The sequence below is a fragment of the Aspergillus candidus genome (genome assembly GCF_002847045.1).
Source record: "Aspergillus candidus strain CBS 102.13 unplaced genomic scaffold BDW47scaffold_20, whole genome shotgun sequence".
Classification (NCBI taxonomy): Eukaryota; Fungi; Ascomycota; class Eurotiomycetes; order Eurotiales; family Aspergillaceae; genus Aspergillus; species Aspergillus candidus.
The window spans coordinates 397,324-420,138 of NW_020194025.1; the positions used below are offsets into that span (position 1 = coordinate 397,324).

General features: G+C 54.5%; 8 protein-coding genes across 8 annotated transcripts; 4 read left to right on the top strand and 4 right to left on the bottom strand.

The window, feature by feature from the left end:
• Nucleotides 1-98: 98 nt before the first annotated feature.
• BDW47DRAFT_117413 (peptidase S8/S53 domain-containing protein) lies at nt 99-3,468 on the bottom strand (the record flags this gene model as incomplete). Its single annotated transcript, XM_024815075.1, has 4 exons — nt 99-377; nt 489-1,071; nt 1,964-2,241; nt 2,320-3,468. The coding sequence occupies 4 exons, from the start codon at nt 3,466-3,468 to the stop codon at nt 99-101; spliced, it is 2,289 nt and encodes a 762-aa protein (XP_024672433.1).
• A 1,477-nt stretch (nt 3,469-4,945) lies between these two features.
• On the top strand, nt 4,946-7,375 carry BDW47DRAFT_105360 (uncharacterized protein). The gene is made up of 3 exons (XM_024812546.1): nt 4,946-5,919; nt 5,991-7,213; nt 7,351-7,375. Exons 1-2 carry the CDS (start codon nt 5,299-5,301, stop codon nt 6,663-6,665), a joined length of 1,296 nt encoding a protein of 431 aa, XP_024672434.1. The 5' UTR covers nt 4,946-5,298; the 3' UTR covers nt 6,666-7,213; nt 7,351-7,375.
• Nucleotides 7,376-7,649: 274 nt separating this feature from the next.
• On the top strand, nt 7,650-10,108 carry BDW47DRAFT_105365 (putative tubulin-specific chaperone c). The gene is made up of 4 exons (XM_024812547.1): nt 7,650-8,473; nt 8,533-8,693; nt 8,760-9,485; nt 9,536-10,108. The coding sequence occupies exons 1-4, from the start codon at nt 8,347-8,349 to the stop codon at nt 9,737-9,739; spliced, it is 1,218 nt and encodes a 405-aa protein (XP_024672435.1). The 5' UTR covers nt 7,650-8,346; the 3' UTR covers nt 9,740-10,108.
• Nucleotides 10,109-10,137: 29 nt separating this feature from the next.
• On the bottom strand, nt 10,138-13,545 carry BDW47DRAFT_117416 (esterase-like activity of phytase-domain-containing protein; the record flags this gene model as incomplete). The annotated part of the gene is made up of 7 exons (XM_024815076.1): nt 10,138-10,226; nt 10,285-11,483; nt 11,548-11,862; nt 12,090-12,142; nt 12,216-12,363; nt 12,429-13,029; nt 13,086-13,545. 7 exons carry the CDS (start codon nt 13,543-13,545, stop codon nt 10,138-10,140), a joined length of 2,865 nt encoding a protein of 954 aa, XP_024672436.1.
• Nucleotides 13,546-13,622: 77 nt separating this feature from the next.
• Nucleotides 13,623-15,157, bottom strand: BDW47DRAFT_105370 (uncharacterized protein). Its single transcript, XM_024812548.1, has one exon. It carries the CDS (start codon nt 14,923-14,925, stop codon nt 14,239-14,241), a length of 687 nt encoding a protein of 228 aa, XP_024672437.1. The 5' UTR covers nt 14,926-15,157; the 3' UTR covers nt 13,623-14,238.
• A 281-nt stretch (nt 15,158-15,438) lies between these two features.
• BDW47DRAFT_105373 (coatomer subunit alpha) lies at nt 15,439-19,908 on the top strand. The gene is made up of 7 exons (XM_024812549.1): nt 15,439-15,641; nt 15,728-15,777; nt 15,840-16,159; nt 16,215-16,553; nt 16,626-18,188; nt 18,253-19,340; nt 19,404-19,908. Exons 1-7 carry the CDS (start codon nt 15,612-15,614, stop codon nt 19,656-19,658), a joined length of 3,645 nt encoding a protein of 1,214 aa, XP_024672438.1. The 5' UTR covers nt 15,439-15,611; the 3' UTR covers nt 19,659-19,908.
• A 163-nt stretch (nt 19,909-20,071) lies between these two features.
• Nucleotides 20,072-20,891, bottom strand: BDW47DRAFT_117419 (flavin-linked sulfhydryl oxidase; the record flags this gene model as incomplete). The annotated part of the gene is made up of 2 exons (XM_024815077.1): nt 20,072-20,651; nt 20,734-20,891. 2 exons carry the CDS (start codon nt 20,889-20,891, stop codon nt 20,072-20,074), a joined length of 738 nt encoding a protein of 245 aa, XP_024672439.1.
• Nucleotides 20,892-21,512: 621 nt separating this feature from the next.
• BDW47DRAFT_117420 (putative transcriptional regulator) lies at nt 21,513-22,731 on the top strand (the record flags this gene model as incomplete). Its single annotated transcript, XM_024815078.1, has 2 exons — nt 21,513-21,767; nt 21,874-22,731. The coding sequence occupies 2 exons, from the start codon at nt 21,513-21,515 to the stop codon at nt 22,729-22,731; spliced, it is 1,113 nt and encodes a 370-aa protein (XP_024672440.1).
• Between the last annotated feature and the right edge of the window lie 84 nt (nt 22,732-22,815).

Below are 22,815 nucleotides of genomic sequence, written 5' to 3' on the forward strand. Positions count from 1 at the left end.
GTAATCTCATAATGCAAAGGCACCACAATAATAACCCCCCATCCGAGACCAGTAGACATAAATTACCAAAAAAAGACGAAACAGAAACAGGTCTATCTTTAGACAATCGTCTCTAGCTCTCGGGCGTAGCCCACTGCATTTTCGATAATCGTGCCGCTGGCGACCAGAATGTCCTTCTCGGACCGCGCCGCCGCCTCGGGCTCCACGGGGAAGTATATCCGTCCGTCACGCAGCACCCAGCCGCGCTGCTGGGCGAACTCGATGACGGCGCCTTCGGATTCGAGGAATAGGAGGTTCTTGGCGTTGGAGATGGGAAGCGACGGATACGCTTTTTCGGAGCAGTCGGCGATTTCGCTGCGGATGGTTCCGACCAGGACCTGGTGTCGTTAGCATATTCGCATCTCACATATTGGATGGCGATGGCGGAAGGCGGCGGGACGGAAAAGCAAGAAAAAAAGGGAAAGAAAGAAAGAAAGAATGGCACTCACGCTCGAAAACAAGGCAAACTCCTCCGACGGAACCCGCTCCGAGTTCGTCTCCCGCCACACCTTATCGTAGCTCCCCTCCATCAAGTTCCGCTCCAGCTCAACAGGATACTTGATGAACGGATCATCCTCGACACTCTTGCCCTTGAGGCTCGCCTCCTCCACCAGACCCTCCAGCACCGTGTGGAAGCTCGTGCTGTCGCCCATGCTGAGCAGGAGCAGCAGATACAAGCCTGTGACCTTGCTGCGCTGGCTCGTCTTGAAGTCGACCTTGCCGGCCCCGATGCTGTCCCGCTCCAGATCGTAGAAGGGCTGCAGCTGCTGGTAGTATCGTGTGAAGGTGGGAGCGTCGGTCTGCCTGATGGAAGCGAGGGCGCCCACTTCCAGGATCTCGCGAGCCGCAGAGACTAGCTCAGGCGACGTCGATGGTGTCGGGATCAGGGCATTCTGCAGCAGGAGGGCTCGCTTGGCGCGGCTGAGGAGATCGCTGACGGCTTCGAATTGGTGGCGGTTGAGAGCGTTCTGGAGCTCCGAGACGAGGGATCGGATGTCGCCGCCGCTGGCCATGGTGACTGTGACTGGTAGACTGAGAACGGATAGGATGGAGAGGTGTGATAATCAAGAGCGTGGTATTTAGAAGCTATTCAAGTCGGAATCCACCTGCAATGGACGGAGGAGATGGAGGCGTGGTTGTGGATTGGTGACGGTTGGGTATAATGAAGATGGCTGACGTTGTCCGCTCCTCAACCGCCAACCGGAGCTTCCATGAGCTTCGGGCCCGTCGGTCACGTGTTGTGTCTTTTACTAGGCTCCTTCGACAGGCTGCCCTCACTTGTACTCTGAATCAAGTTCTACGGATATCGGTTTTTACAGATGAAAGATCGAGAGCATATGCAATGCGACCGACATGCTACTTCTAGCATCAGCCAAAATAAAACAGCTTTCAGACATGCTATACGCCTACTCAACACTGTTTCATCCAATCCTCCTGATAGATAGAGATACGAGTTAACTAACAGCTTCGATCCTGGAGCAAGTCAAACACGTATAACTATTACTAAAACCAATATACTCTCAGCCAAGCGGACTTAAAAAGACTGAACAATCTTCTCCAGAGTGCGATACACCGGTGTGCCAATCCCCGTGGCCGGATCCCAGCCCTGGGTCGAATTCCAGCTCGCGCCCGGCACTAACGGCCCTAACCCGCCGGCGCAACCCAGTGAACCGCCTTCAATGATATCGGTGAAGCCTTGGTTCAGTGAGTAGAGCCACGGGTTCAGGAATCCGAGTCGGGGCTTGCCAACCTCGAGTCGAGCGGCGTTTAATCGTGCTACAATGGCCGCGAAGACGGGGGCCGACGCACTATACTTCGATCAGTAATTGGTTCACCGTAATCTTCAAAGCCAACGGGATCAAAAAAAAAAAAAAAAGCAAAGAAGCATAAGAAAAGTACAAGAACAAAAAGAGGGGAAACAAACCTAGTACCCCCGGTTTTCGCGTAGGATCCATGGTCTAGGATGATGTAGTTTATCGCCTGTGCTGCAACATCAGGGATGGCTCTGCCACCCGCATTGAACAGCCCCTCAAAGGTATTTCCAATCTTGTCTAAGTAAGCGCTGACGCTGGCCTCTTGGTAGAAAGGCCGACTGAAGTATTGCGAGAACCCGCCGCCGGAAAAGCTGATACCCTTCTCCGGTTCGATGCCGTGCGTGCCGCCGACCGCGGTGACAAACGGACAATTTGCCGGGAACGTAGGCTGGAATACGGTGGTGTTGGTGCCGTCGTTGCTGATGCAATTGTCGCCCACGCCTCCGTCACCGCTGCTGAAAATCACCGAGACCCCGCGGGCGCCCAGCTGCGCAAACAAATTACACACTGTATATGCGTATTTCTCGGGGACGCTCTGTTCATTTTCGCCGTAAGAGGTGCTGAGAACAGCGGGAAGCTCGTCGTCGGGCAAGCCCAGAAGATAGTGGAGCTGATCGAGGTAGGGCTCGTTTTCTGCGTCCGTTGTCTCGTCTTGGCCGACCTGGGGAACGAAGGGGCCTCGCCCGGCGGTGCTGTAGTACACGCCAAGCGCCTTGTACGCCAGAGAAAAGGCATACTGGATATCGAGACTGGCTTCCCCGCTGCTCCTTGTGTCGTTCTGCAAGTTGCGACCACCGTTGATGGAGACCGCAGTGAAATTGGCGTCCGCCCGATCGGGCGCAAACCGGTGTAGAAATTCTTCAAAATCACCATAGCGGGCATACTGGTCCAAATACCCCGAAATGCCAAGAATGTTGCGCTTGTCCGGTTGAATATCGGTGTCGTCAATTTGGTACAGTTCGCGAAGACAATCAGGGGTTACATTTGCCGCGCAATCCCCGTCCACATCCTCGGCCGAGATGATAATCGGTTGGACAGTTACCTGGGAGGCCAGCGCCCCAAACCGCGTGGTTGGCTGAATCATATAAACGTAGGGGTAGATGTCCCGCGGCACTGAGTAGGTCAGCGTCCTGACTACTGACGCCCGGGGCTCCCCATCTTTGACTGTCTCTTGATAGAAGCGGTAGAAACGCGTCCTCAGGATTGACTCCGCATGTGCAACATCGACCGCGAACTCCACCCAGTTCCCATGCACATCGATCGATTCTGCAGGCACATGTTCGCCTTCAAGCCAGGCCACGACCTTTTCCGTGCCCTGATCGAAGGGACGCACGAAATCACTCACGACTTCGCGGCTCATGTGTCTTCCATATTCCTGATGTCCGGGGGTGGAAAGATCCACCACCCTTTGCTCAAAATCGGCGGGTTTCTCTTGGTTCAGCGCCAACTTGAACCGCATCAGCTTCGACCGAATCGTGGGCTCGCCCTTGACCCAGCCCTCCGGCACTCCCGGTAGTTGCTCAACGACGACATATTCTGTCCCTATGGCGGCAGCGGGAAGTACGCAGGATGCCACGAGGGATAGACATCCCACCAGAGAAGCAAATCTGACCATCAGGGTGTATTTTGACGACAATACCGATCGAATATGGTGAGTTTTCGCGCGGCTTGGAGATGAAAGAGCGGTCTTCTCCGTTTTCTAGTCACGAAGGCGCAGAAAAAACGGTACCTTGGGATCAAACAAAGATAGGGATAGCCACCAGTACCAGCTATTAAGCCCCAAACAGCCTATCGGATTCGACTCATACCGGCTGCGCAAGAGACGGCGTTCAGGAAAATTTAATCTCAACCAGGGGTCTTGGTCTTCTTGGTCTTGGGGCCTCTTGCCGACGCTCAGTGGTCGACATATCAAACTGCGCCAGAAAGGACGATCTCCGGCGTATGTTGATCGTGGAAATGCATTCTCCGCATACTTAAAGGAGATTGAGAGTGGCATCTCCCTTGCATGTCTCATAATTGGGGTCAGGAATGATCGGGCCTTGAACGGATTGATCTACATTCAGTGGGTTTCCCGTGTCATTGCCATGGCGATTTATCGCCCTTGATGGTAACATCTCTATAGTGTCTTGGGACGCTAAGTCAAGTTCGAAGAAAGGGATCCACGCCTAATACGAGGCGACAATGAAAGCTTCGATATAGAGAGGAAGACTTAGGGGGTAATTCGGTTGGCGATCGTCCACTTGACCTAGACTTTCGGTATCTATTATTGGGGATGGTTCAATAGGTTGTTGCCCGTTGTTTATTGAAACCTCGAATAGGTCAAGGCCGACTAATATGGCGACCAATCATGGTGTCCACACGTCCCCAGTTCCATGGTTGATGGTGACGTCGACGCTTGGACATCTGGGGTCAAAAGTCTAGTATTAGTTAGTTATAATGCCACTTAACGAGATGATCCATCGAACATGTGCTCGGAGATATATAGTTCGCCTTAGGGGATTGCGGTTCATTCATTAATTTGATTATCTACGCCTTTATCTGATGTACTATGCGCGGTAAGATCACCGTGTACTTATAGGGACAATGTATTCAAAATAGTACTACAGGTATACTGTGCAAACAAAGACCTAAATATTAGAATCTGCTGTAAGAGCGATATTCTAGGAATATCTTACTATAGTATTCAACATACCGTTCTTAATAAGTAGCCATACTATTCCGTAAATGCTAGTAATTACCACTGATAATCACGATTATTACTATTGATCCAACAAGGACGACTCGACAACAGAGCGTTTCAGATGAGCTGTACAAGCCAATTGTGTGACAGCCGCGGGGTGATCTTTATTCTCTTTCGCCTCTTTTGTCTTAATGTACTTTTTTCTTTCTTTTGCTCTACGGTTTTATTCTCCGATTTGAGCTATCATAAAAATCATAGAAATCAAGAAACAGTAGATCGCATTCCTCATAACGGTAGTAGAAATACGGAGTAAAGACCATGTCTTGTTTACCCAACCTAGAACACGGGGATCATCAGGCTCGTAGATCCCCACGTCATCACAGCCCTGAACAACAACAACCTCTCAGCAATGAAATTGATCCCTTCAAGTCATCACTGACGCGCAATGGATCTGTCCTTCCACGACAGCAATATAGGATCCGATGTCCACCGACGATTGGGCAGCATCAAGGCCCGAGTAGGACAGCAACCTGCAGCCTCGCATCAGCTGAAACAGATGCCTGGCAGGTCACCTGCTAAGGCCGCTTCTCGGCCCTTTTCTCAACCTCCCATCTGCTCAATCCCGTCAATCGAACATATATGCGACAAAGAACACGGTGACCCTTCTAACCCAGCTTGGTTCCGCTATTTCACAAAACAGGCAAACCCCATTGACGAGTTTCGGCGCGCGCTTATGTCCGAGGCGTGTTCGTCCCTGTCTCCCTCATGTCACACCCACTGGTGGCAGCAGTGTGGGAACAATTGGGACGTCGAGACCTAGCCAACATCCTCCGCGAGATTATCGGCCAACATGCCGTCGATATCGCCGTTCTCCAGGCTCAAGATGATCAGGCGTCCAAAATTGAGCCGCTGACTCGGTCGGTGTTCTGGATTAAAACCATCTTTGACGCGCAGCGCACCCGTTTACAGGAATTGGTGACAACGCACGACGCGCCGACTAGCAATCACTCGCCTTACCTACTGCCATCAGACGCGATCTTCTCCACTTTGATGTACCTGGTCCAAGTCAAATCGAAACTGTTTCCGTGTAATAAACCGGTTGCACCGGGTCTCATGTGCTATCGGCACTTCATCGCCCATACGTTGTTGGCAGGGATCCGATTGCTTGTCCTTCGTGGTGATGATATATCGGCCGAGGATAAATTCAACCTGGAGCGTGCAATGGCGGCGGCGTGGCAGCATCCAGATCTAACGGGTGCCGAGCTGTTTTTAATCAACGATCTGCTACCCCGCGCGGTATATAGTACGGGGTCGTTGGAGTTTTCGGGTTTCCGCATGGCTCACCTTACACAGGACGGGAAGAACCCGCCCGTCATTCCAGGACTGGTACGAGATCATGATTCTTACTTTGTTCCACCTCCGCTAGGGCACGGATTTAGCTAACAGAGTTGAAAAAGGAGCGGTTGGATGGAAATCCGGAGTCACTGATCACCGACCTCCTCACAGCACTTATCAGAAACAAAGCCGCCACCCTCGCACCGTTCTGTTGGTTGTACGATATATTATGCTCCGCAGAGTCGGGCCTCATCCAGTGTCATATTAACTGGCGTCGCACGTCGCAGCTGGAGGGACCTTCCAGCCCTGCAGCGGACACCATAGACGATACACTGGATCAAGCACGCAACACCCGGACAAAACTGGTCCGGACGGTCTTAGCCGCATTTGATGACGAGTTCGAAGTCCCTTCTCTCCAAGTACTGTCCACGGTCATTTTGAGCCAGAGTGCCGACGACCACCCTCCCCTACAGACCCGGAGGATTCGAGATAACTGGGCGCGTCTTGCGCCCATGAGGGAGTTCTGGGAAGCATCACTGGGGCATCTTATCCGATGGTTGATCAATCGCCGAGTCCAGACGTGGGATTCCAACGGAGAACTCGATGCGAACAACCACGACTACCAAGCCCATCTGGCAGAATGGCTCCAGGCGTCCCCGCTCCCGGGGGCTAACCCTCTGACCGAGACGCGTGCCGACAGTGTCTATATGGTTGACTGCCCCGCGGGTCACGCAGTTCCCAGGAAATTCTTGGACGAACGAGTAAGGTCGTCCGACCCATGTGCTTATGAGGTATGAGCGCTCTCATATCTGAAATTTGCATCTGTCAGCTTCCCTCGAGCGCGAGCAGAAACGATGCGACGAATCCACGCTCACTTTATACCAGAGGCTACAGGATAACCCGCTTTCTATGTCCATTGATTGTATATGTCCTTTCTGCCCGGGAAATGTTAAAATACAGCATATCCGCCTGATTGAACCACCCGAACACCCGTCGAACGTCATGCAAGGTTTGATTCAACCTGACCCAAAGCGACGCTACTCTTTCCCCGACTCGCTCTCGCAGAAAACCACCTCTGCCTCAAGCTCCCTAAGCCACTCCACGAGTAAGTCCTCCGCCCGCCTTGGCTCGGGAGATTCCTTGAAGAGCCCCATTTCGCCGGCATCGTACTCCGGATTCTACGACATGGCACCCAAACCAGCCGCTCCAGAGTTCATGAGTCCCCTTTGGGTGAACAATAAATCTATCCCGACACAAGTGAAGAAGACGAATAGATCATTCTCCAGAGATTTCAAGGGTGTGAAGTTATCGTTATCTAGTGGGGCATCTTTGTTTAGAAGATCATCTTCCAGGTCTCGTCAGCTGTCAGATTAATGTTTGAAAAATAATTCTTTTACTTCCTTTTCTTACTGCTTTTTTCTGGAATAGACACTATGTCCATCTCATTTGTTGGCACGTACTCGGCTAGAGCATGGGACTTACAGAGACATACAATGCTGTGGGGTCCCCTAGCCCTCTTGACTGAGACCTTCTTCCCCTTGGTTATCTGGCATGGTCTGTTAGATGTGATGTTTTCGATTGTCACTTATATATAGGATACAAACCAACAACAAACTCTGGTCTTCCCCTATGATGCGATCCCATGAGACCATGAAAACTCCAAGGTCCCGCTAGGGCTAGGATAGATATACAGTGTAGATGGAGAACACTCCGGGAGTCCCTAGAAAAATGGCAAAGTGTGGAAAGAGCCTGATCTATTGCAAAAAATCACATTGCTCAGTTCCAAATGTTTTCTTTATTCAGTCTTGTCTAAACCAAGACATGTCGCGTAGCCACAGTATACGTGGAGTGAGTAGCCTCAGGCCGCAACGACCGAAACGGGACAGACCGGAGCCGGTCGGGAGCCGAGATAGTCCGGGGTCGATCGACGTCACGAGGAAGAAGAAGCGAGGAAGATCAACGTCGGTCATGTTTCTGTTCTTGACCTTAAATCTACTTCGTGTGGTCTCCCTTGCTTGAGGTAAGTCCTGAATCAGAATGATGCTGAACCTGTCAGTCATTCTCCTGGTGGCCAACCATCGTCCAGTCCTAGTAGTGGGGCAGATGATCGTCCCGGCAGTGAACCGTTGATGACCCCTCTATCATACCATCGTGCTTTCCATTCCTCAAATCTTGTCCGCTGTGGCATGCCATTGGAAGCTAATGGGTGCAATTTGTCCATTTTGACAGAGTCCCAGCTCATCGTCGACCGCTGTTCCTTCCCGGGGTTTCGCCTGCGTTTGCATGGGTATCTAGATCGTACTAGATCTGGAAGGGCTATCCTACGTAATATTTGTCAATCCGCCCGGGTCGACGTCATCAGTACATCGAAGCGCCCTTTCCATTCCATCCGAGCTTCTGGTCACTTTCATCCCTCTCCGGACGGAAAATTTAACATCATCTCGTGACCGATCTGGACTTGTTCACTCCTTCTCGGCTATGACCATGTCGCAAGCGAGCTTTACCGATGCGCGACGGCCGTCGCAGTCTGAGGACCAGACTATCTCGAATGCGGAGATCCCGTTGAAGGAGCGGTTTTTCCGTTACTTTCAACATGAGATTACCGGTGTGTTTCTGCGCCAGGTCGATTTGTCTTATTTCTTCTGACATCGCTGCCTGTGACAGCACTCCAGGAACAGATGGATCGCCTCGCTGATACGTCCCTGGTGGGCGGCGAGCGGGCCGACGCGACTGATCACTGCTTAGCGGGAATCGCACGGTTGTCGAATGAGGTCAAGGATTCAGCTAGCTACATTCCTACCTACGACCAACGGATATACGCAGAAGTAGGTCGCATATACTCTGACGAGTATTTGAGGGAAAGGAGATATGTTGATCTTCTTTATCATTAGGCTATCAAAGCACTCCAGGATAAATTGGCAGAGACTCGTGCGTTGGTCGATCCGCGACCTAAGTTTAGCTTCAAGACCAAGAAAAATACGTCGGCGGTGTCCCTGGCCGACGCAGCGCAGATGGCTGCGCAAGGACGTCGTGGGATCCCCGGGTATCGCTCCCCCGGGACATCGTCCATGGAGTCGTCGACGGCCGCGACCCCTAACTACCCCTCGACACCGCTGAATGAACCCGACCAGCTTCAGCAGCGAAAACCTGAGATCACCCCAACCTCTGCTCCGATGCTCTCCGTGGAAAGCGCGTACGACCGACCGAAGCACGGGGGGCCGACCTCGACCGGCTTTTCGGCGTCATCCATTGCCTCCGTGACGGTGCACGACCACCATCGGCTTCACATCATGCTCCCGGCTTCTGGATCCACAGATACGGTGCCAGCCTCGATCACGTCGCTGCGTCATTGCGTCGTCGACATGTCGATCCCGACAGCCAACGGCAAACCCTACGCCAGTCTGACAATCAAGGGTGTGAAGGATAGCCTGCTTGTATGCGGACAGGTTGATGGACCAGCTCATATCACCGGGGTGGAAAAGAGCGTTATTGTGGTGACGTGCCGGCAGTTCCGGATGCACAAGTGCTCCGATGTTGATGTGTACTTGAGCTCATCCAGTAACCCGATCATTGAAGATTGCACCAATGTGCGCTTTGCTCGGATACCCCGGGTTTATGTTCGTACTTTCTCTAGCCTACCCTGTCTGGCCATGACTAACAATCGCAGGCCCTGGACCATAACCAAGCGGGTGTCGAGGACCGCTGGAACCAAGTGGAAGACTTTAAGTGGATTAAGCCGGAGCCAAGTCCGAATTGGCGTCTGATTCCCGACGCCGATGCGGTGCCGGAGGAAGTCTGGGCGGAGATAGTGCCGGGCGGCCCAGGCTGGTCCCTGGACGACATCCTAGGCGCACTTAACCTAAACAACTAATTTTGAGAACCCTATCAGCCGGTTCACTAACCTCAGACTGGATCAGCACGAGGGGAAGTTTGGCTTTTGCTCTCTTCCGGCGTTGCGGTAGATTCAGTGCGCAACGCGGTCCTTGCCTTGAATTATGCCTACACGTTTTGGACCGGCCGCTTGCGGCAGACGGGATCCCGTCGGACGGTCAGACTATATGAAAAGGACAGAAAAAAAGGGGTAGTGATAATTGGCATATGGAGAATCCAGATTGCACAGTTGGCGTCAGGGTGAAGGGTCTTTGAGTTGTATTAGTACCAAATGCAGACAGCAACGCGCAATGCGATATGATCCGTTCTAGTCACATTATCGACTTAGTAGTCTAGTAAAGGTTGCCTGATATTCCTCCCCCAAAAATGTGATCCGCTCTAAAATTCCACCCGGAAGACCATCATCTGGCTGTCGAGGTCGTATCCCGATTCGTCGGCGTATTTGAAGTCGCCGAAATTCATGTAGCCTGCCTAAGTTAGTATAGCCAGTACAATGATTCACTGTCAAAGAGAGAGGGAACTCGCCATCCTGTGTCATAAAATCATTATCACTAAAACTAAACAGCAGATACTCCTTTCGACCGCCACCACTACTCTGATCCGGATCCACCGGCAGCAGCGCCAAACTCTCCCACTTCTCGTTTAGTAGATGCTTATCCTGCGGGCCCCCATTATGCAGCCCGAACTTAGCCAGCTCGGCATCGAGATTATAATCGATGAACGGGCAGTACTGAGCAGGCGTGATGTCGTTGTGCAGCACACCCTCCGACGAAGCGATCGCCGCCGTCGCGCCGTCGTAATCACCCCGCAGATCGGTCGTCTTGTCTGTAATGGAGAAGATGTCTGCGTGCCGGTAGATAGACCGCGAGTCGGACTGGCCGTGGCCGGCGTCGGAGTCGCGGGATAGCACGAGGAAGTTTTTGCTGTTGCTGCTGCTGCCGGGGCCGGGATGGGGAAGGTGGTGGATTTCAGACTGGGCAGCAACGAGGTTATCCCCGTCGGCGTTGGTGTACCTGGGTAAGAGGACAGCGTACTCGTGTTTCAGATGCGGCTGCGCGGAGGAGATATCGTACTCGAGCAGCCGAACAGGCTGGTTCGTCTCATCGTCCGGCCCGCCCTCCTGCGCCAAGGCAGACTGAAGCATGGTGTAGAGGGTGCGGCCGTCCGGCGAGAGCGTCAGTGCCTCAAAGCCCTGGTTATTGCTGCGGCCGGAGGCGGGGTCCTCAGGCACAGGCATGTTCTCAGGGTCGTAGAGCGGGGGACTAGCGGCGTTGAAGCTGAGGGTGCCGTTTCGGCGCGGGAGGAATGCCGCGGGCGGCTGGATGGCGTGCTCCATGCGGCCCTGCTCGCTGAACCGGTAGACGTAGGGACCGTATTCGTCGGAGACCCAGAAGGAGAGACTGCCGTCTTGCTGATGGTGGAGGGCGAGGCCTTCTGGGTCTACGGAGACGCGCTTCCCGCCTGCGCCGGGGCCGCCGAAGCCGTCGCCTGGGTAGGTTGATGCTGGGAGGGGTGGGAAGCCTTTGTAGTGGGCGGAGCCGGTGACGTCCGGGTCGAGGCTGGTTAGGGGCTTGCTGTTGGGGTCCGTTAGGAGGATGGTGTCTTTGTATTGGAGGTGGATGTTGGGTCTGGATGGGTGCTGGGCTGTGGCGTTGGGGGTTAGGTGGAGGGTGAGGTGGAATTTGTGGATGCGGGATTGGAAGTTGATTGTGCCATTTGTGTTCCTGTTTGTGTTAGTATTTATCTTCCTTGTGTATGATTCTTTATGGTGTATATGGAGGTACGTACCACCCCCGATCTGGGAGGCAGTAGACGGTGCCCTCGTAGGAGTTGGGCGCAGTACGCTGCCACGAGACCGGATCGAACGCGATAGAACTACCAATCCCCCCGATGGTGTCGCCGTATTTGTCACGAGCATTGGATGGTAAGCGACCGTATCCCTCCAGCCCCGTGTAGCGATAGGTGGTGTCGGCGCAAGTGGTCTGCTTGACGGCGGCGCGCGGGTGAGACGAGAGGGCGCCTGTCAGACCGGCAAAAGCAACGAACCCAGTGAGCCACTTCATGGTGAGATCGATTTCGGCAGAAGAGAGGATTCTACATTGCCTAGTCTAAGCATGTGGAGGGGGTGAAGTGACTATATAGTCGCGCCAAGGATAACACGACGACGGGGATAAGGTGGGATGGCATCATGGAATGTAAAACACAAGGATCAACGTGGGAGCAAGTGGAGAGATCCATTGGGTCAACCGCAGACTTTTTTGATTAGGATGCGCTATTTGGTTACGGATTAAGTCGTAGTTTCGTGTCTAGTGACTCCACGTGGTTGGCACTGCTGGATATTCTTTCGCGTGAACGCCCAGGTCCTGGTAGATGGTGGTGTCTCCTGCAGATATTCAACTGGTTAGACCCATCTTTCTTCTAGGCACGATTGACTTGCCTTGTCCGTGTTCTTCCACTCGAGTCTCGTTTTGCTCTTCCATCTGTTTCAGGTCCTGACCCGGTTCGCGATGTGTATGGCCGATCAGCACAAACTGTGCGTGTGCATAGTCGATCAATTCGGGTTCCAGAGGGATCCACCGGTGATCCTGGAACTTGTCCTCCACACTGCGCATCGTCAATATACATATTTCTATATGGATTGAAATGTTAAAGAAAATGAGGAATCCTACCTTTGGGGATACTCCGGGTTCTGCTTTGGCGTATTCGGCGGCCCAGGAAACTTAGGATTCTTCGACTGCACAATCCACCCACCCTGCGCCTCCAGACCGAACTCCTCTTGAACGGGTCCCATCTCCGCCGGGATCGTCACGATGTACGCCAATCGGGAGTCGTTTTGAGTGCGTGTAATGGCGTACACGCCTTCAGCGTACGGTTTGGCTTCCGGCGTCACCTGTTCGCCTTGGGTCTTGGTCTCATGCGTCTCACTCGACAGGAGACTCTCCTCAACTTCCTTCACCGACTTGCCTGCTTTCTCCACGAACCCCATCTCTCGCTGTCCCGAGGCTTTGGGAAACTGCTTCTTGGGCACCATCAGTAACCGGCAGGTGGCCCCCGCTTCCAGCGGTCCCTCCTTTTGGTCCAGCGCGGCACTTCCGGGCGTCGGGCGGAGCACGATGAAGCTGCGCGCAACTTCGTCCATGCTTTGTGCGTCGGTGACGTTGACTCGGGGTCGGAAGAAGAAGTAGATGATGCCTTTTTCGAGCACCTTGGGCGGGCTGTCGTCCTTCTGGCTGGGTTTCTCCTGGTCAGACGGGGCGGGTTTGGCTTCATCTGTTGACTGTTAATTCTTATATCGAATCGGTGGTCTCAAAGGCGTAGTTTTCTACCTTGAGCTGGCTTCTCTTCCTCCGTCTTGGCCTCAACTTTGGGCTTTTCCTCGTTGTCAGCGGCTTCCGCCTCAGATGTCTCCGGGGCTGGCCCATCCTCGCCCTCTGGCTCCTCCGTCTCCTTCTCGCCCTTCACCTCTTTCTCTTCCTCTCCACCGGCCTCCGACTCCTTCTCCTTGTCCGCAGCCTGACCCTCCGCTTCCTCCATAGTCTCATCTCCCTTCTTATCTTCCTCCTTAGTTTCAGGTTCGGGCTCCTTCTCCGCAGATTGCTCCTCCTGGGGCTCCTTCTCCGCCTCCGCCTTCTCGTCTGTCTTACCCTTCTTCTTCACCGGCCCCTTCTCCTCCGCCTCCTTGCGCTTAGCCCCCGCCCCTCCGCGACCCTTCGTATCCGGCGCAGCCGCAATAGCCTCTTTCGCCTTCTGGGCGGCCTGGCGCGAGGAAGTCCGTGTCGCTGCCATGATGTATATGGATTCCTGGTGCAATTGAATTGATTTCCGATCTGAGACTCGACAGGCAGTGCCAATGGAGAAGGGGATGGGATTCCTGTTATAACCGGTCGGGTTTCATCTTCTGTGGCCGCAATGAGGAGTGCATGACGTCACCGCTGAGGTTCTTCCGGCCAGACCCAACGCCGTCAGAGTAGCAGTGTGTATTTCCCGTTGGGGTTTAGGGTATGCGGTTTACTTGCTTTGGGTTACATGTAGGAGGTTTTATTTGGTTTATTGGGTGGACGGCCTGCGCCTTTCCCGTGGTCTAGATAGCTTGGTGTTGGGTTTTTAGTAGTTGGCTGTGTCCGGCCTAGAACGGAGTCTATCTACTGCCTTCCCAGCCATCTGCACCGCATAGATTGCGTTGCAATGACCATCCGTTGGCCATTGTCGCCTGATGTGATGGTGTTGATGGCAACAAGATATGGGATCCAATATCCCATGCCGCTCCAGCTGGTTGGAAGCACGTCGATTTCTGATACCATCTCCACGGCCCCTACTTAGCCATTGAACCGAGCGCGAGCTGTCTTCGCTTTTTTGACAGAGCGGACAACGTGATGCATCATCCTCGCATAATTGAGTAATGGAGAATGCAACCGGGCAGCTATGTGAGGCACTCGGTACAACGAGGTAGATAGCAAGAGATGTATCGGAATAGTAACCTCAGTCGATGTCCATCTGATCAGGCGCAGCAGAGTCGTCCGGCGCATTGACACTGCTGACATCAGACGACGGGTAATCGGAATTCCCGCTGCCAGAAGATACCGACTCATTTGATTCAGACATCTGAGAAGACAGTGGCTCAATATCCACATCTTCTCCGGATCGTAGGCTCCTGCGCCGTTTCTTTGGGCTGAAACCGGACACACCGCCCCGTGTATCCGGGGCTGTTTCACCCGACATTTGCCGGGACGGCCGGGTAGGCTTTCTCTTCTTGCCCCGGTGAAGTTTGCCGTGTAGCCAGCAATCGCTGTAGTCGGAGTCGCAACGGAGGTCCTCCATGGAGTGGACTAATTCTCCCTGGTCATAGTCGACATTCGCCCATGGCAGCTCCATCAGAGCTGGGAGCCTGTGGAGAGAAGGCCGCTGCATGGCTGCGTCTTCCTTCTCCTCGTCCTCTGGCTCCTCTATCGCATAAGGCGTGAACACGTGCGGGTGGGCATCGGGCCCGGGGTTGGAATCCGCCGTGGAGGCATCTTCGGTCGGAATGGGTTCTTCTGGGTGTGTATCTCGCTGAACACGCGGGCCAGAGAAGGAACTGGACGGCCTCGTTTGCTGGTAGCTGCTTGATGCCGTGGCCGGATGGGATGCCATGGGCACAAATCCCGTGTTGTTGAAGATGGTTGTCATGTCACGTCAACTTCGTCCCGACTCGAAGAAAGATGTCCCATCACAGTATGGTTCACTAGAGCGACGTGTATGTGTTTCAGGAAGGGGATAGTATGGGATTATCGGGTTGGACTGCAAGTAGATTCGGACATTGCACCGTTTCTTCCTCGAGCTGTCTGCTTTAGACTGATCAATGGTGTCAGGAGAAGATGGTAGAGGCACCCACTAGAGAGAAAGAATTGTGAAGAATCCAGCACCATTACATCGTGGTGATCTGTCTCTCGGGGTCAGACTGGGAGAAGGATCTAGAAATCTAGACCATGATGGTGACGTACGATGGACCCCCGATTGTATTCCTCAGGCAAGACAAGAAGAACAAACAGGGCAAAGATCGGCCAGGGACGGGAGTGCTCACCGCCCGGACGGTCATTGGGCGGCAGGACTCGCTTACTGTTGCACGTTACCGCCTTGGGAGATGTTAGTTAGTTGTCCCTACTGCTCTCTTACCTTGGCTGACCTACACTCCATCTGTCCCTGTCCAGTTCACTCTCCCCCTCCCCCGTTACTTCTTCGGCTTCAATTCCTTCTCACCGTTGACCTTGACTGCAGTGGATGCGGTGGTCCCGGCTGTGATTTTCTTTTCCATTGACTGTGCGGAGCTTGCTACTTGATGGTGCGGCTCCGGCCTACCCTTTTCCCCCTTCATCATGCAGTCCTCCCCGAATATGCTCACCAAGGTACGTACAGGCCCCCACCTATGTGACTTCGCGGATTCTACTGCGTTGTACCCAATCGCTCGAGTCTAACACGCTGCAATGAATAGTTTGAGTCGAAATCGTCCCGCGCTAAGGGAATCGCCTTCCATCCCAAACGGTGCGTGGCCTCAGCACCCCCCCAACGCGTTGTCGCAAACACTGACCCTGTCCCTGAAACAGGCCATGGATCTTGGTCTCCCTTCATTCCTCCACCATTCAATTATGGGATTACCGCATGGGAACCCTGATCGACCGCTTCGAAGAACACGATGGCCCCGTCCGAGGCGTTGATTTCCATCCGACGCAACCCCTCTTCGTCTCCGGCGGTGACGACTACAAGATCAAGGTCTGGAGCTATCAGACGCGGAGATGCCTGTTCACCCTCAATGGCCATTTGGATTACGTGCGAACGGTCTTCTTCCACCATGAGCACCCGTGGATCGTCTCGGCCTCCGACGATCAGACCATCCGAATCTGGAACTGGCAGAACCGGTCGTTGAGTAAGTCGGGTTGGGGGGTGACCTCTTCCGAATCATACTGACAGGCGACGCGCAGTTTGCACTATGACCGGCCATAACCACTATGTGATGTGCGCACAGTTCCACCCGACCGAAGATCTGATCGCTTCCGCCTCGCTGGACCAGTCCGTTCGTATCTGGGATATCTCGGGCTTGCGAAAGAAGCATTCGGCCGCCCCGTCCACCGTATCATTCGAAGACCAGATGGCGCGATCCAACCCGAATCAGGCAGATATGTTTGGAAACACCGATGCGGTGGTGAAGTTTGTGCTGGAGGGTCATGATCGGGGGGTCAACTGGGTGGCCTTCCACCCCACCCTGCCCCTGATTTGCTCGGCGGGTGACGATCGCCTCATCAAGCTGTGGAGAATGAGCGGTGAGTTCCCATACCTGGCTGGGTGAGTTGCCAACGTATCGTCGCTGATAAGCTCTTTTCTCTCGTTTATAGATACGAAAGCCTGGGAGGTTGATACCTGCCGTGGCCACTTCCAGAATGCCTCTGCCTGTGTTTTCCACCCCCACCAGGACCTGATCCTCTCTGTGGGCGAAGACAAGACCATCCGGGTGTGGGATTTGAACAAGAGGACTTCCGTGCAATCCTTCAAGCGCGACCTCGACCGATTCTGGGTGATCGCCGCTCACCCCGAAATCAACCTCTTCGCCGCCGGCCATGACACGGGTGTCATGGTCTTCAAGCTCGAGCGCGAACGCCCGGCATCCGCCATCTACCAGAACCAACTCTTCTACATCACCAAGGAGAAGAACGTCCGCTCCTACGACTTTGCGAAGAATGTCGAGTCGCCGCCCATGGTCTCGTTGCGGAAACTGGGCTCCGCCTGGGTGCCGCCTCGCACCCTCTCCTACAACCCCGCCGAACGAGCCATTCTGGTCACCTCCCCCACGGATGGCGGTGTCTACGAGCTGATTCACCTGCCGAGAGATGCCACGGGTGCTGTGGAGCCGACCGACTCCAAGCGCGGCCAGGCCACCTCGGCCGTCTTCGTGGCCCGCAATCGATTTGCGGTCTTCAGCCAAGGCAGCCAGCAGGTCGACATCAAGGACCTCAGCAATTCCACCACCAAGACGATCAAGGCGCCCGCGGGCACAGTCGACATCTACTTTGGCGGTACCGGCTGCCTGCTCTTCATCACGCCGACGACGGTCGTTCTGTTCGACATCCAGCAGAAGAAGCAGCTCGCCGAGCTGGCTGTCAGTGGTGTCAAATATGTGGTGTGGTCCAATGACGGTCTCTACGCCGCCTTGCTCAGCAAGCATAACGTCACGGTCGTCACCAAGTCCCTGGAACAAGTCAGCAGCTTGCACGAGACCATCCGCATCAAGAGTGCGGCTTGGGATGACACCGGCGTCCTGCTCTACTCGACCTTGAACCACGTCAAGTACTCCCTGCTGAACGGAGACACCGGCATCATCCGCACTCTGGACCAGACCGTCTACCTGGTCAAGGTCAAGGGCCGGAGTGTCTACTGCCTCGACCGCAATGCCCGGCCGCGGACCCTGGAGATCGACCCGACGGAGTACCGATTCAAGCTGGCTCTGGTGAAGCGGAACTACGATGAGATGCTCCAGATCATCAAGACCTCGAGTCTGGTCGGACAGAGTATCATCTCTTACCTGCAGAAGAAGGGCTACCCGGAGATTGCGCTGCAGTTCGTGCAGGACCCGCAGACCCGCTTCGAGCTCGCGCTGGAGTGTGGAAACCTCGACGTCGCCATCGAGATGGCGAGAGAACTGGATCGTCCCCAGCTGTGGACCCGACTCGGCTCGGAGGCTCTGGCTCATGGCAATCACCAAAATGTCGAGATGGCCTACCAGAAGCAGAGAAACTTCGACAAGCTCTCGTTCCTGTACCTCTGCACTGGTGACCAGCAGAAGCTGGCGCGGATGGCCAAGATCGCCGAGCACCGGGGTGACTTCACCTCTCGCTTCCAGAACGCCATCTACCGTGGTGATGTCGAAGACCGGATCCAGATGTTCAAAGAAGTCGACCTGTGTATGTGACAAAGTCCCAACCCCTACGTTGAAGCATTCGCCTTTGCTGACCCGTCTTTTTTTAGATCCCCTTGCATATCTCACGGCCAAGTCTCATGGGCTGACCGAGGAGGCCGAGTCGATCCTCGAAGCCTGCGGCCTCACAGAAGATCAGATCACGCTCCCGACGTTATCGGAGCCTTCGCAGGTGCCGCACCCCATCGCCCCTACGTTCAAGTCGAACTGGCCCGTCAAGGCTGCCGGCCACTCTTCCTTTGAAAAGGCTCTCCTTGGCGAGGTTGGTGCGGGTGACGAAGACGGCATTGGCGCTGAACTCGAGGCTGAGGAGGAAGAGGACGAGTTCGTCGGTGCCCGGGATACGTTGGAGGACGAGGATGAGGACGTGACCGGATGGGACATGGGCGATGAGGTCAACGTCGAGGAGGACGTTGATCTGGTCGATGTGGAGAGTCCGGAGGCTGGGGCAGGAAGCACCGAAGCGGACCTCTGGGCGCGCAACTCGCCTTTGGCCGCGGACCATGTTGCCGCTGGTTCCTTTGATACCGCCATGCAACTCCTCAACCGCCAGGTCGGTGCGGTTAGCTTGGCCCCTCTGAAGCCACGATTCATGGAGGTCTACAAGTCTTCGAAGACCTATCTCCCGGCGACCGCTGGCCTGCCGCCATTGGTGAACTACGTGCGCCGGACCGTTGACGAGACTGACAGCCGCAAGGTGCTGCCCGTCATCCCGCGTGACCTCGAGACGATCGCCAACGCCGATCTCCAAGAGGGATACGCTGCGATGCGCGCCAACAAACTGGAGGATGGAATCCAGATCTTCAAGAACATCTTGTATTCCGTCCTGGTGAACACCGTCTCCTCCGACGCGGAGGTCGAACAGGGCAAGACGATCATTGCGACCGCTCGGGAGTACATCCTCGCGATGTCGATCGAGCTGGCTCGTCGTTCCCTGTCCACAGATACCCCGGAGGGCCTCAAACGCAGTCTGGAGCTGTCGGCCTACTTCACGATCCCCAAGCTGGAGGTCGCCCACCGTCAGTTGGCCTTGATGGCCGCTATGAAGCTGGCCTTTGCCAACAAGAACTACTCGTCTGCGCTTAGCTTTGCCAACCGTATGTTGGCCAACGGTGGCGCCGCCAAGCTTCTTGACCAGGTACGCATTCTTTCCCTCCTTTTTCCTCACACGAAAACTTGATGCTAACCCGACGAAAAACAGGCCAAGAAGATCAAGGCGCAATGCGAGCGGAACCCGCAGGACAAGATCGACATCGAGTTCGACCAGTTCGCCGAGTTCGACATCTGCGCGGCGTCCCACACGCCCATCTACGGCGGGTCTCCCAGCGTGTCGGATCCGTTCACAGGAGCCAAGTACCACGAACAGTACAAGGGCACCGTATGCCGGATATCCGAGGTGACCGAGATCGGGGCGCCAGCCAGCGGGCTGCGGTTGTTCGTCCCGGGGCAACACTGAAGAGGTGGGACGGGATTCTGTGTACCGAATGAAAATGGAATTTTCTGGGGGGGTTGGCCGGCGTGACGGCTGGAGACAAGCTCCTGCTCTCTTAGATGTATGAATCTTCTGTTGTGTCTCCGATAATTACTGGTCAGCGATGTTAGCTTTTCTTTTTTCTTTTTCTATTTCTTTTCTTTTTTCTAACTCTTTTTTATTACTTTTTTTCTACCGCTGTTTTCTTTTTTGATACATTATCTGCAATATAAACCTGTCTATTTCATTCGATAAACAAGAGTGGCATTGATTGTACAAACATCAGTAGAGTGGAGACAGCATATAGTACAGTACACCAAAAATACATCATCTCCCACCGGATGTCTAGATAAACACACGCAGAGAAGTTGGGAGGAGAGAAAAGAGAGATCAATCAATCAATCACACCTCCCATCCTTCCACCCGGTCCTCCACCTCTCCTCCCAAAACCGACAATCAAACTCCCGCTTCCCCAACTTCCGATTAACAGCATTATGCGCCTCACACATCCACGTCCCGAACTCGGAGCGCCCACCCAGCCGCGGCTGGTTGCGCCCACTCGGCTCCGCCATCCAGGTGCGGAAGTCGTCTGCGCACACCCAGCACGGGTAGAGGCGGCCGAAGAGGCGCAGGAAGGACTGCATGTCGGTTTGTTGCTCGGGCGAGGCGCGGGCGGGGTAGGCGGCTGTCATGGAGTGAAGGAGGGTCCAGGTTGAGCGGCCTAGTTCTTCGACGTCGGGGGGGCATTGGGTTTGGGATTCGGTTGGGAGGGTGGTTGATGATGCTGCTGCTGCTGCGGCGGCGGTGGCGGCGGTGGAGGCGGCTGCTGTGGGGGATGCTTTTGGGGGAGGGGGGCTGGAGGTGGATGTTGTGCTCGAGGCGGGGGTGGATGAGGAGGAAGAGGAGGAAGAGGAAGGTGAAGCTTTGGCTTGTTTGGTGAGAGAGCGCCAGGATGCGGCGGAGGTGCAGAGGCGACATCTGTATACATCGTAGCGTCGTTAGCTACCCCACTGTTCCAAAGGATACATGCAATATGCATGCATAAGAATGGAGGACTCACGGCTTTCCGTCCTTGTCTAGGACGACGCCATTGGGGAGTTTGGTCAGCCCGGTGTGTTCATCTTTGGTCCCCTCTGTTGGACCAGCGGCTGCAGGAGTTTGGTGCATGAAGAGGGTCTTGGGAGTTGGATTCTGGGGCTGGGACGACGTGGTGGACATAATGCCGGTGGTGAGATCCGCGATTGATCCGGGGTGTAGATCGGATGGTGGATGATTTGAAGCTCCAATTGATGACGTTGTGTTGCGGTAGACGGTGGAGTGATAGCTGGACTGTGACAGGCAAGGAGAGGGTTGCCGTCCTTGCTGTCCTCGGTAACTTGAACAATCCGAACGAGTGCTGAAGTAGATGGAAATACTGAAATGGTCTGGAGTCAAAAATTCCGGAATCGATGATTTAAAACGCCAAATTTAACCATGCAACGTTATCAGCAGCTTTGTCAGCATGGTTTTGTTGTTGCGCCGAATCGGCCGACTTTGCGATGCTCACGGAACCTGTGCAGTCCAGGTCCCTTTTCTAGTTCGTCTGCCTGTTGTGTCCATTGTTTTGATCATTGTATCTGCTTGGTTTTGAATTCTTTTAATATCAATGGTGGATCTTTTGTCTGCAGTCTATCGATTTTAGGTTGACATCACGAGCCCCGTCGCGTTAGTTACGTGTTTGCCGTCCCGTGCAGTCAGTCCACGACTACCGCCATTCCTACCATCATTCCCATTCCATTGCAGACTCCGACCTGGGATCATACAGATTTGCAAGACGACATATTGTGCGATTAGCCGAACATGGCACCCCGATACGCTCTCTCCGAATCCGAGTCTGGCCCCGACGCCGAAGAAGCACCCGCCGCGCCCTCGGGGAAGACGCTCGAGAAGGCCCTGCGCGATGCCGTCGCTGCGGTTTACAAATCTAAGAAGATGGAGGAGCTGACGATCAAACGGATCCGTCTGGCGGCTGCCAAGAGGCTGGATCTCGATGAAGGGTTCTTTAAGAGCAGTGATTGGAAGGGGCGCAGTGAACAGGTTATCAAGGATGAAGTGGTAGGTCTATACTGGAATGAATCTACGGTTGACTGCTACGGAGAAGTCGGGGGTCTATGGTTTGATCTGAAGGGCTGGACTGACATGTTTCCCTATCGGTTTCTAGGAAGTACAAGACAAAGCGGCTCAGGATTCAGAGCGTGGGGTAGATGACGATGAAGGGAACGGCACCGCAGAAACCCCACAGAAGGCAAAAAGTACTGGACGCACCAAATCCGCAGGCGGTACAGCGTCACGAAAGCGCCGAAAGGAGACCACCCCTGGATCCGAGGACGAAGCCGGCGAATCCCCGAGTGAGGAAGACGTGAAGAAGCCCACCAAGAAACAGGCCAAGACGACGCAGGACAAGCCGTCACGGAAGGTTTCCAAGGACCGTGTCTCAGACAGCTCAGATGGGAGCAATGACGACGAGGATGAAGGTGAGGAGCAGCAGAAGCCGTCCGAGGAGCCCACGACAGACGCGAAAGCGGACTCGGAAAGCGAAATGTCCGTCGTCCTGGACGAAGAGCCCAAGCCAAGCCGACCCCGGAAGAAGAGTACCGACGGGCCGTCGCGCAAAGGGGCCGCTAAGAAGCCAGCCCCCAAGGCGAAAGGCAAGGATGCCGACCCTGATCCGGACCAGGCGGAGATCAAACGGTTACAAGGGTGGTTGCTGAAATGCGGCATCCGGAAGATGTGGGCGCGGGAGCTGGCTCCGTACGAGACGCCCAAGGCCAAGATCAAGCATCTGAAGGGTATGCTGAAGGACGCTGGGATGGAAGGCCGATATTCCGTGGAGAAAGCCAGACAGATCCAGGAGACGCGCGAACTCCAAGCAGACCTCGAGATGGTCCAGGAGGGGGCGAAACGGTGGGGGAAAGGCAGTGGTGACGAGAACAGCGACGAGGAGCAGCCTCGCCGGCGATTGAATCGTGGTCGGAAGACCCTGGCGTTCTTAGACAGTGACGGGGAGGAGTCGGATTAGAGGAAATAGTCGCCGGACCAGACCATTGCCGACTTCGTGTCCAAAATCAAAGATCGAATCCGCATCGTACGCGAAATTCCTGAA